This window comes from Paroedura picta, chromosome 3 (genome assembly GCF_049243985.1).
Source record: "Paroedura picta isolate Pp20150507F chromosome 3, Ppicta_v3.0, whole genome shotgun sequence".
NCBI lineage: Eukaryota > Metazoa > Chordata > Lepidosauria > Squamata > Gekkonidae > Paroedura > Paroedura picta.
Window position 1 is genome coordinate 11,916,906 of NC_135371.1, and position 11,779 is coordinate 11,928,684.

Genomic DNA, 11,779 nt, shown 5'->3' on the forward strand with positions numbered 1-11,779 from the left:
CTGTTTTAAAAAGCTGCAAGAATCGGACTGTCATATAAAATGCATGTTTAATGAAAACATTAAACATTAAAACACTGTATTTTTTGAAGTTTTGTTTTTAAAATTTTTTAATCTTTATATCAAATTTAAGATTTTGGCAAGACAAAACAGTTAGCTTTTAGACTTTTGAAATCCTCTGAAAAATAACTGAGATGGAGCAAATATTAAAGGGAGCGATCTGCAAACATCTGGAGGACAATTTGGTGATCCAAGGAAGTCAGCATGGATTTATCTCCAACAGGTCCTGTCAGACCAACCTGGTTTCCTTTTTTGACTAAGTAACAGGTTTGCTGGATCGTGGAAATTCGGTTGATGTCGTTTACTTGGATTTTAGTAAAGTTTTTGATAAGGTTCCCCATGATGTTCTGATGGATAAGTTGAAGGACTGCAATCTGGATTTTCAGATAGTCAGGTGGATAGGGAATTGGTTAGAGAACCACAGTCAAAGAGTTGTTGTCAATGGTGTTTCATCAGACTGGAGAGCGGTGAGTAGCGGGGTACCTCAGGGCTCGGTGCTCGGCCCGGTACTTTTTAACATATTTATTAATGATCTAGATGAGGGGGTCGAGGGACTACTCATCAAATTTGCAGATGACACCAAATTGGGAGGACTGGCAAATACTTCGGAAGATAGAGACAGAGTTCAACGAGATCTGAACACAATGGAAAAATGGGCAAATGAGAACAAGATGCAATTTAATAAAGATAAGTGTAAAGTTCTGCATCTGGGTCAGAAAAATGAAAAGCATGCCTACTGGATGGGGGATACACTTCTAGGTAACACTGTGTGTAAACGAAACCTTGGGGTACTTGTGGATTGTAAACTAAACATGAGCAGGCAGTGTGATGCAGCGGTAAAAAAGGCGAATGCCATTTTGGGCTGTATCAACAGGGGCATCACATCAAAATCACAAGATGTCATAGTCCCATTGTATACGGCACTGGTCAGACCACACCTGGAGTACTGTGTGCAGTTTTGGAGGCCTCACTTCAAAAAGGACGTAGATAAACTTGAAAGGGTACAGAGGAGAGTGATGAAGATGATCTGGGGCCAAGGGACCAAGGCCTATGAAGATAGGTTGAGGAACTTGGGAATGTTCAGCCTGGAGAAAAGGAGGTTGAGAGGGGACATGATAGCCCTCTTTAAGTATTTGAAAGGTTGTCACTTGGAGGAGGGCAGGATGCTGTTCCCATTGGCTGCAGAGGAGAGGACACGCAGTAATGGATTTAAACTACAAGTACAACGATATAGGCTTGATATCAGGAAAAAAAATTTCACAGTCAGAGTATTTCAGCAGTGGAATAGGCTGCCTAAGGAACTCCCCTTCACTGGCAGTCTTCAAGCAAAGGTTGGATACACACTTTTCTTGGATGCTTTAGGATGCTCTGGGCTGTTCCTGCGTAGAGCAGGGGGTTGGACTAGATGGCCTGTATGGCCCCTTCCAACTCTATGATTCTAAGTCAATTTTGATGAGAACACACTTCTTTGTTACTTTAACTCACTGAGACATTCAGTCTGTCTCAGACATACAAACACAGAGAAGGATAGATACTCATGCACTGACACAACTGACAGAAATAGAATCTAGAAGTTAGAAATTCTCCCAGCATCCTCCTTCCAATATGATGACTGCTTGAATGCAAGGATGTTAAATCTAACATTAGATGTAGGGTATTTTTATTTATTACATTTAATATTTTGCTTTATTTTGTTATATTACAATATAGAATGTAATAATACCACACATTGATTTTACCTGGTCTGAGTAAAGAATGGACTCACAGGCGGCCCTTTTCAGCTGCCACCCCCAGATTTTCAAATTCCCCCAGAAGGTGAGGACAACGCCTTTTCTTCAGACCTTCTAGAGAAAAGTGAAAGCAGTATTGTCCTAGAAAACCTTTCAATTAAATGACTGTTGAGAAATTTGGCTCCTTATTAACTGCATTTTTATTGTTCCCTCTTGTTTTAAAATAGTTGTGAACTACCTGGGCAGCAGACATGCAGTCTGAATCTCTGCCCATGAGGCTGGGAGTTCGATCCCAGCAGCTGGCTCAAGGTCAAGACCATCCTTCAGAGGTCGGTAAAATGAGTACCCAGCTTGCTGGGGGGTAAACGATAATGACTGGGGAAGGCACTGGCAAACCACCCCGTATTGAGTCTGCCATGAAAACGCTGCAGGGCGTCACCCCAAGGGTCAGACATGACCCGGTGCTTGCACAGGGGATACCTTTACCTTTTTACCTGGGGCTGGGGAATGATGGGGCTAAAATGTGGCAATATAGGTCCTGCCCTATATTACAAAAGATCACAACCAGATAGTTACCATTTGAGATCAATGGTAATTGAACGTGGCTGGAACAGTGGAGTTATTGGGGGGGAGGGGGTGTCTTTTACCGCCATCTTGATAAGGTTTTGACGATGTTAGATGTTTTAACTGTGGGTTGGGAGGGAATATGTTTTGACTGCTGACTATTGAATGTTGTTTTATTGCCTTGAGCCAACAATTGTCGGGAGAGGCGGGATATAAATTGAACAATAAATCAATAGATAAATACAAATCAACAAACTAAATCGGGGTCCCTTGCCTTTCTGAACGAGCAGGCGCCTTCAGAATTCTGGCACTGATTACTGCCATGATTTCATGACTGTCTTGAGTTAATGCTTAGCCGTTCTGTAACCATTTTGTCTGTCTGCATTACAGCCATGACCTGTCTGCTACCCATTTATTCATGTAACCACTGTTATCATCGACGTAGTAACACCTGGCGCTCCAAGGCCGGTGCTAGGCATGTTATCATTTGTTGGAAGCTTTCCCGGATGGCACCTGGGCTAACTGTCTATTTCGACTGTAACCGTGAGGGTGGGATTTGGGCGGGAAAGTGAGGAGGTAAAAGAACTGTGTTTTGACCTGGCACCTCAGATCTGGCTTTGTTTCGTCTTGGATAAGAACTGTGGAATTAAACTCTTTCTTATTTTCAAAGAAGTGTTTTCTTTCAAGTCCGTCGTCCTGACAACAGGGTGATAGGAGCAACCACAAAATGGCTGTCACTGGAGGAGGTGGAGCCAGCCAGAAAATGGCTGCTTCAGTTTATCTACAGCAGGGGTAGTCAAACTGCGGCCCTCCAGATGTCCATGGACTACAATTCCCAGGAGCCCCTGCCAGCTGGCAGGGGCTCCTGGGAATTGTAGTCCATGGACATCTGGAGGGCTGCAGTTTGACTACCCCTGATCTACAGTAATACAGTGGAGATCCTTGTGCTGGGGTGGCCCTCCAGATGTCCATGGCATTTGCTGGCAGGGGCTCCTGGGAATTGTAGTCCATGGACATCTGGAGGATCGCAGTTTTTGACTACCCCTGATCTACAGTAATACAGTGGAGATCCTTGTGCTGGGGTGGCAGCCACTGCTAAAAGCAGCAATTTGAAAAATCTGCATAAACAATCAACTCTCCAATGGCCAATCAGAAGCCTCTAAAGGCACATGAAAGGTTCTAGGAAAGGCAACAACAAGCATCAAGCATTCATGTTGGGGGCTCCTGATGTAGATATAAAAAATACATTTTTCATACCTTCTGTGTTTGTGATGCCTTCAGGAGTTTTCTGCAAGCTACTGTTTGCATTCTAATCCACAGGCTCATTATTTTTACAAATAAGATTTACAATGGAATCCTAAACCAGTCTGCTCATAATCTCATTCATATTTACTCAGTGGGGTTAACATCCTGGAAAGTGTTTTTAGGATCTTAGTGTTAAGTTTATCAGTATAAACCATATATTTTCAAAAAGGACAGGTCGCTTGCCCTTGGCCAGGAATGGCCCTTTCTTGTAGCTTAGCCGGAGGGAGCCCTTAGCCACGAAGGGCTGATAACCCCCCCTTCCTTCCTTCCTTCCTTCCTTCCTTCCTTCCTTCCTTCCTTCCTTCCTTCCTTCCTTCCTTCCTTCCTTCCTTCCTTTCTCTCTCTCTCTCTCTCCCTCCCTCCAGGTCCCACCTGGAGAGTGGCACCCCTCAATCTCTCTGGGGCATCGCCACAGAGTTCCCCCCTCCCAAGATTTGGAGGAGGGAGGTTTCCTTGAGGTTTGGAGGCGGGACCTCAAGTCTAACGGGAGCAGGAAGAGGAGTAGAGGCTGCCATGGGATCCGGGACAGCCTCGGTGCTCTTTCTTTCTTTCTTTCTTTCTTTCTTTCTTTCTTTCTTTCTTTCTTTCTTTCTTTCTTTCTTTCTTTCTTTCTTTCTTTCTTTCTTTCTTTCTTTCTTTTTCTCTCTCTTTCTTTCTTTTTTCCCTTTTTCTCCGTCTTTCTTTCTTTTTTCTCTCTCTCTCCTCCTCTCCTGGCCAGGCATCCCACTGCCTCTGAGCACTGCCTCTGAGCCTTCCCACCATCTCTCTCTCTCTCTCTCTCTCTCTCTCTCTCTCTCTCTCTTTCTCCCTCCCTCCCTCCCTCCCTCTCCCATGATTTACACTTTTGCCATATAGCCAACCCCCAGAAAGGCCTCAGTGCAGTTGTGCATCCTAGTGCTCATTGTTTCCCTGGGTGTAATGGGCTTTGCCTCTAGTATAAACATAAAAGGAATTGTTATAATGTGCGTCCCTAACCCTCATTATGGAAATACAACATTTAGAGTTACCTGTTATGTTGTTGTCAAGAGGCTTACACAGTTTCTGCCTCAAGTGAGCCAGAATGGAATTGTTTCCTATTTCTTTGATCGGTCCCGGACACTGACAGTCTTTCTCCATAGTTTGCTTCATCTGAAAAACTTCAAATCAGAATGTGCATTCTGCTGACTGGCAAATTGAATAATGGAGGAATGGATTCAAAGTTCATTAATTTTTATAAAATGTACGATACCAGTTGTCCCCAACCCCCGGTCCGGAGACAGGGACCAGTCCCTGGATCAGTCGGTACCGGACCACGGCTCCTCCCCGGGTGCTGCCTCGGGGGCTGCCCTGCCACTCTGCTGCCAGCTCACCATTGGCACTCTCCAGCAGCTGCCATGGCTGGGGCTCCCCCTTGGCATGGCACTGCGCAGCTACTGCTGGCAGCGCCCCCCAGTGGGTAGCAGGAAGTCAGGGGCACTGGCGGGAAAGCAAGCGGAGCAGGGGCTCAGGTGGCGGCAGTGACGTCCCTCGGCAAAAGACTACCCCCCCCCCTCCGGGGCCACAGTAAAATTGTCAAGCGTTGACCGGTCCCCGGTGATAAAATGGTTGTGGACCACTATATGATACAATTGTGTGATAGGGGTGAAATTAATTGCGGGACTGTGATCGTGGAATGTTCACAAACTTTCTAATGACAATAAGCAAAACACTCTGCAAAATAATGTTTGTAAACCACTCAGCAACTGTTAAAAGGTCTCCTTGATTGGTAAAAATTGTCCTGTAAATGCACCTGGGTCAAGAGGAGAGGCATAAGCAAGTAGGAAGGTTGAGGACAGAAAGCTTAGTGGGAAATGATCCCAGGAACTGGACAGCAAAGAAATTAAAGAAGCAAAACAGTGTTCTGAAGTTGAGTGGAAAAAATCTACTACAGCTTTAGATCTAGGTGGAATTTACTGTGACAGTTTCATTTTGGGTAGGACATTAGCAGTTTAGGTTAGAAATCAGTGCCATATTTTAGGGTTCTGGATTATTGGGACCATTTTTGTCAGTGGGCAGCAGTGAAGATGGCACAACCAAATGTGCTCAGAACACATTCCTCCCTCTTCTCCCAAGAGTACCCAGATTTCAAACATATTCAACAAAGGGGCCCTGTTCTACTGGATCGCGAAGTAGATGAGTTTCCTCACATATGTGTTACAGACACCACTCCTTTTGATGGACAGCCTACTCCTTAACTACAGCTCCATTGAATTCTCACAGAATGCAATCCTCCTTCTCTTTTCCCCCTCTTGGGGGCAAAACACACTAGAGTGTTAGCAATGCCTACATAGGTATTGCTTAGTTTAGTCCCTTCCCTCATTTTCCTTTTCTCAAGGCTACTTGGTAATGGTTTAAGGATTTGTGGGGCCCATAATACCAGAGCCAGTTCAAGAATTAACAGGCCCTTTTTCTTGTTCTTGAAGTCTACAAGTTGCAGAAGTATGAAGATCCCCCAACAGTCACAGTGTGAAGGCCCCCTAACCGTATAGAACCACAGGGACCCTGGAAGTATAGAACATGCTGCAGGTGCTATTAGGGTAAATTGCCTCTGGAGCTACCTATTCCTTAGCTTCCCTGTATTTCAAAACCTCCTCCATGTGAGGCCTTAATTCCAACCAAATTAACATCTTTACTTTCAGAAACCGTTTAGTACATGAACACTGAAACTTTTCATGCCACCACATCAATTCAGCTAATTCACATCAGAAGCTCCAAGCCTACTAATGGTGTGTGTGTGTGGGGGGGGGGCTGATGTGATGTCACAGGCATGATGTCACTTCCAGGGATAACTAGGCTGTGAGAAACCCCATGGTTTTATCATAGAGTCTCTGGAAATTCCTAGAGTTACTCCTATTGTTTCTGGGTTCTCCCTGGAAGTAATGTCATCATGCTCTCAGCATTAGTGAGAAATGGGAATCCCCAAGCCAGGGGCTTGGCAGCCCTAAGTGAAGCCAAACCAACTTCTGATCCTGGCTTAAGTGACCCAACTAATTTATAGTTAGTGGACAGGCCCTCTTTCAGACAGGTAACCGTAGTTAGTTGAAATAAACCCTGGTTTCACCTGATGTGGAGCTGAGCTATAATCTCCTGATAATAAGAATTCAAAAACAACTAAAAGTTAAGAAAGGACCTGTAATCAGAACATAAAAGCCAGGGCCTACCAGCATTAATGAAGTGTGGGTATTGGCCATCTCAAAAGTTACTGTCCACAATGTATTTCCTGTCACCCCACCACATCTTCATCTTTTATCATGGCAATACAACCACAGGAAATTACGCAAAGGTTATATTTGCACTGATATACATCACCCCATCCTTTACCCCATTCTGAAATTATTTGTATCTTAGAGTAAGAATGGAAACTGATAAATAGTGGAGAGGATTTTCATTGTTGTTTCGTTATGCTGTAACTTAAGGCAAAATTGAACTCTGCAAAAGTAATGATGACTATTAGTCCTTAAAATATGTCATAGCAAACTAAGCTGTAAATTCTGGGGTGTGAGACACAAGAAGGATGAGGCCTATCTTCTAACTAATGCGGTTTCATATTTCCTTTTATAAGAAAATACCTCTCAAACCAAAATGTCTGAAGGACTGAATGAGAATATAAGATGTCTGAACTCCAGACTAGTTCCCAAAAGTTTTACAACCCAGAGGTCTAAAGAAAATATCACCAAGATGATAGTTTTCTGACCAATGTCCTGACATTTACTTCATCTATCCCTTGTTCTTTCTGAGTATTTTGGTACCTCCCCCACAGTGAACCTGACACAGTACCAGATTCCTGAATTCAATAACAAAAATTGGAGTTTATTCTCAATACAACCTTCAAATCTCAAGAATTAAAAGTAATGCATTCTCTTTTGCCTTCTATTATGTCATGAGCCTAGAGGAAACACAGTTCAGTCAGTGAGAGAGACTAATATAATATTTCTCAAAAAGAACATTCAGTTTTCTGAAGTGGTGGGCCATTGAATGACAAACGTACCTAGAGTCCATTCTGCTCATGCCCCTGTACAAGTCCACAAGTGAAGACTGAACAACCATTAGAGATAACTATATTCTGCTCTACTTACCCAACAAAATCACAGTGACTAGCAGGATTGCACTGCTACCCCATCCAATCCACAGAGCAAGCTTGTACCGACACGAAAATGGACAGGAATCTGTAAAGATTAATTCATCTAGCATAGAAGGACATAATGACACCAATACTATGTTTTCACAAGTGATTGTGCACTAGGGAATCTACCATCATTCTGTTGTTTTGCAGTAACTTAACACATAATGACAGCTACGAGGTACCTTTTGAGGTAACTTCACACATTTAACCATAGGTGAAGAATTGTACTCAGGAGGACATGAGAGTTGCAATGAAACCTCATAAAGTCTTTTTGCTAATACCCCCATCTAATAGCATAGCCATTATTTATGTTCTGAAGTAGTTATTCTTATGTAAATGTCATTTTTATAGATTAGATTCCATTTCCCTTTTTTAAATGAGTGAGAATATTGAACTCATTTATACCTCCTCCTAGAAAACGAAACTTTTGCGCAAAGGCTTATTTTCACTGTACAACAAAAATTGACTCCAATAGCACGTTTAAGCCCAACAAAGATTTAGCCGTGTTGGTCTAAAGTATCACAAAAAAAAATTGGGTACAGTTCTTCATAGTTCCCTTGAAACAGAAGTTCCTTTTTTATTTTGGGTTTAAACAGTAAAATTCCCTTGCCTTAGAATTAAAACATGAAGCATGAACTTTTTAAAAATCTAATTCAGATGCTGTTCATTTCACTATGGCTTAATTGTTAGAAGGTAAACTCAAGCAATCGTGTCTCCAAACTGTTTTCCACACTGCAATGGTTATACGTATTTTCCCCATCAGTGCAGCAATTGGGCTTCCCCATATCATTTCCCCAGTATGACCGTTTATGCACTGGGAACTTCACTGCCCCAGCTCCTGTGCAGGGGCACAAATCGGGCAGATGAGATGCACCGGGTCAAATGCTCCCTTGTGTGTGTGCAGGAAGAGGTAAGGCAACTTGCCATGACTAAACCTCCAGCCTGCAACCTGGTATGAAATCTCCAGTGCGTAAACGGTCTATGACATGCCTTCCCAACTGTTTTAACTTCCGGGGGGGGGGGGGGGTCAAGCAATAAGGACACAATGCATAGTTCTCTCTCCAGTCCTGTGTTCAATTGGGTAAGGGGAAAGAGCTAACCAGTTCTTCTCCAGCACTGTAACTTCAGCCTGTACCCCCCCTCAACTTCTATGGCTGCTTTCTGCAATTAAAATTCATATCTGAATAAGCAATATGTTTAGATTGACCCTTAGCCAGTATTGTGTTTGTAAGATGGAAAACAAAATTAAGTTCTTCGGGCCCAAATGCAAACTTCTTTAAAAAGTTTCAGGTCTGTGATCCTGACAAATCCTGATCCAAATTAAAAACTTTCCCGTTCTTTGGAATCCTTTCCAAAGTATCTTATCTAAAATGCATCTTATCAGCATCTTTATTCCAAAGCATCTTATCAGCATCTTATCTAAAATGTGGCTGAAATCCATTTTCCCTATGTAATAAAAGGCTGTCTTCTATACATTTTCATGGAGATGTTCAAATTCTTACAAAATGGTGGAAGGGTCCTACGAACACGGCTTCACCTAGAAAGACTTTATCCCCTTTTAATGTCTAAACGGAGATTAATAGCATCGAAAGACCTCAATCAGATTTTCACACAAAACTTCCGCACTCACCTTGAGGTGGATGAGGCAGCCTTGCAGAGGTGGACTCAGAAGGGAGCCTGAGGTCAGCGTAGAGAATGTTTTCTGCCATACTGCTGGCTGGAGGGAGAGCCTCTTTGAGTAGCAAAGACGACCAAGTGATTGTCTGCGACAAGAAGCAGACAGCAGCTGCGAAACCAATATCTGTGAACTGAGGTGACCAACCAGAGCAAGTCACAGTCAGGAAGTGTCATTGCAATGTAACTGTATTCAAAATTCACTGTCGGTTTAACTACGGAAGCAGAGTTTTCTGTTGCAGAAAGGGGAAAGATCCTTACAAGCATCAGATTGCTGCTCCTTCCCTTCCAGCTGTCTTTCACCTGTCTTTCACCTGTCTTTCACCTAAGATAATCACTAATAATGAGCTAATTGGTTTAATCACAATAAAACCATCGTGGGTTTTTTTTCTTAGAAAGGAAACATAAAATTAGACAGTAAAACATATAGTTCACAACATAAAACCAGAGTCCAGTGGCACCTTTAAGACCAACAAAGATTTATTCAGGGCGTGAGCTTTCGAACGCAAGCACTCTTCCTCAGACTATGAACTCCTTCCATGACAGTGGGAATATTTAGCAAAAATCAATTCTGTGACATTAGTCGACTGTGCCACACAACCAAATACAGCCAATGATAATCCTTTGTCAAAACAGCCAATCAATCTCCTGGAATTCCATTGTAGTTTACAAAAACAAAAGGAGAAACAAAACCGCCTGGGTCAGTGATCAAAGGCTCTCACCTCACCAAAGTTAGCATTATCTTCCACTTTAGCGTTTCTGCATCCTATGGTTCTGCCCAATATTTTATCATCTTGATGGCTTGAAGAGGGCTTTCTCGGTTTCGTACAAGCATGGGCATTGTTTGCTTGAGCTATTCCAAATATCTGTGGGTGTCCTTGCCAAGCAGGGGCAAAGGCCTTGCTTGTGCTCTACTCATTGAACACATAAAGCTGCCTTGTACTGAATCAGATCCCTGGTCCATCAAAGTCAGGCCCATTCCGCACACAATAGATAATGCACTTTCAATGCACTTTAGAAGTAGATTTTGCTGTTCTGCACAGGAACATCCAGCTGCCAAAGCACATTGAAAGTGCATTATCCTATGTGTGCGGAATGGGCCTCAGTATTGCTTACTCAGGCCAGCAGCAGCTCTCCAAGGTCTCCAGCAGAGTTTTTCACATCACCAATCACCTGATCTCTTTGTTTAATTGGAGATGCCTGGAAGTGATGCTGGGACATTTCACAGGGAAAGCAAGTGTTCTACCACTGAGCCACAGCTGCCGGCCCCAGGGGAGGAAGAGTAAGATACAAATATATGAGACAGATCTGTGAGCTCTGCAGACTGAGCAGAAGCAGTGGCCTAAGTAATAACCAGCCAAATTGCATTGCAGACCAAATGCCTAACCATGCAGTATAGTTTCCTAGTTCTGTCTGTAGGACTGGTCAATGGAGACCATGTATGGAAATTAATTTCCAAAGGTGCAGGGCAAGCTTTGAACTGGGGCCATGGTATGTAGAAAGATGAAGCTTAAACCTTCCCCCACTGGTCCATTTTCTTCACCTAATATGGACTCAGACAGGACAATGCACAGGATTTCTTTAAGGGGGGAAGGGGTGACATTACATTCCAGAACCTTTATGAAACTTCTTAATTCGTTCTTTCTCGCTTTTCTTGAATTTTGCTGCAAATATGTAGTACTGAATACGAAACAATGGTGAAATTGATAATTTAGTTAAGAAACAGATTAGTTTCAAAATCTGAAATGTACAATGTTGAATACTAGGTCCATTCCGCATGAGTTAAAAGTAGCAGAAGTCTTACAAATGGTAAATGCTACAAATTTGACGTTCCACATGACGTCGCACACAATCTGCAACACTCCTGCATCACTAACGCTAAAATCGCTTCGTTGTAGCGATTTCCGGGGAATCGGGAAAAATGGATTCACCCTCAGAAAATCACTACTCTCCTGCCAACAACCTGCAACACTTGCGAAAAAGGCCTGTGCATTCTCAATGTTGTGGTTGCAACAAAGTCCCTCCCCCTGGCTCTCTCCTCCGAATTTCCGGCGAAGCGATCTCCAGTTTTTTTCCCTCGGAGCGAGCGGGGAAAGCAACGAACCAGCAAGGCTTGATTCACCCAGCGAGGCTTCTCTGTCTACAGCCCCTCCACAGAAGTGCTTTAAAGCTCCCCTAAGTCCCCAAGCACAACACAGCCCTGTTTGCCAGTTCCCTTTATTTTCGGCCGAAAATTGCACCTGTGCGGGGGGGGATTTTTTTTCCACTCAGGGGAGCGTGGTAACGATGACTCACCAGCTCACATGCC

At 43.3% G+C, this 11,779-nt stretch overlaps 1 protein-coding gene across 1 annotated transcript in view; it reads right to left on the minus strand.

The window, feature by feature from the left end:
• The window catches only part of LOC143834492 (killer cell lectin-like receptor subfamily B member 1C), an 11,229-nt gene extending 1,627 nt beyond the window's left edge, over positions 1-9,602 (minus strand). Inside the window, exons 1-3 of the mRNA XM_077331318.1 lie at positions 9,428-9,602; positions 7,751-7,840; positions 4,664-4,792 (exon numbers count right to left, since the gene is read on the minus strand). Coding sequence (XP_077187433.1) covers positions 4,664-4,792; positions 7,751-7,840; positions 9,428-9,506 — 298 coding nt within the window. The 5' untranslated portion in view covers positions 9,507-9,602. The remainder of the gene's footprint in view (positions 1-4,663; positions 4,793-7,750; positions 7,841-9,427) is intronic.
• Between the last annotated feature and the right edge of the window lie 2,177 nt (positions 9,603-11,779).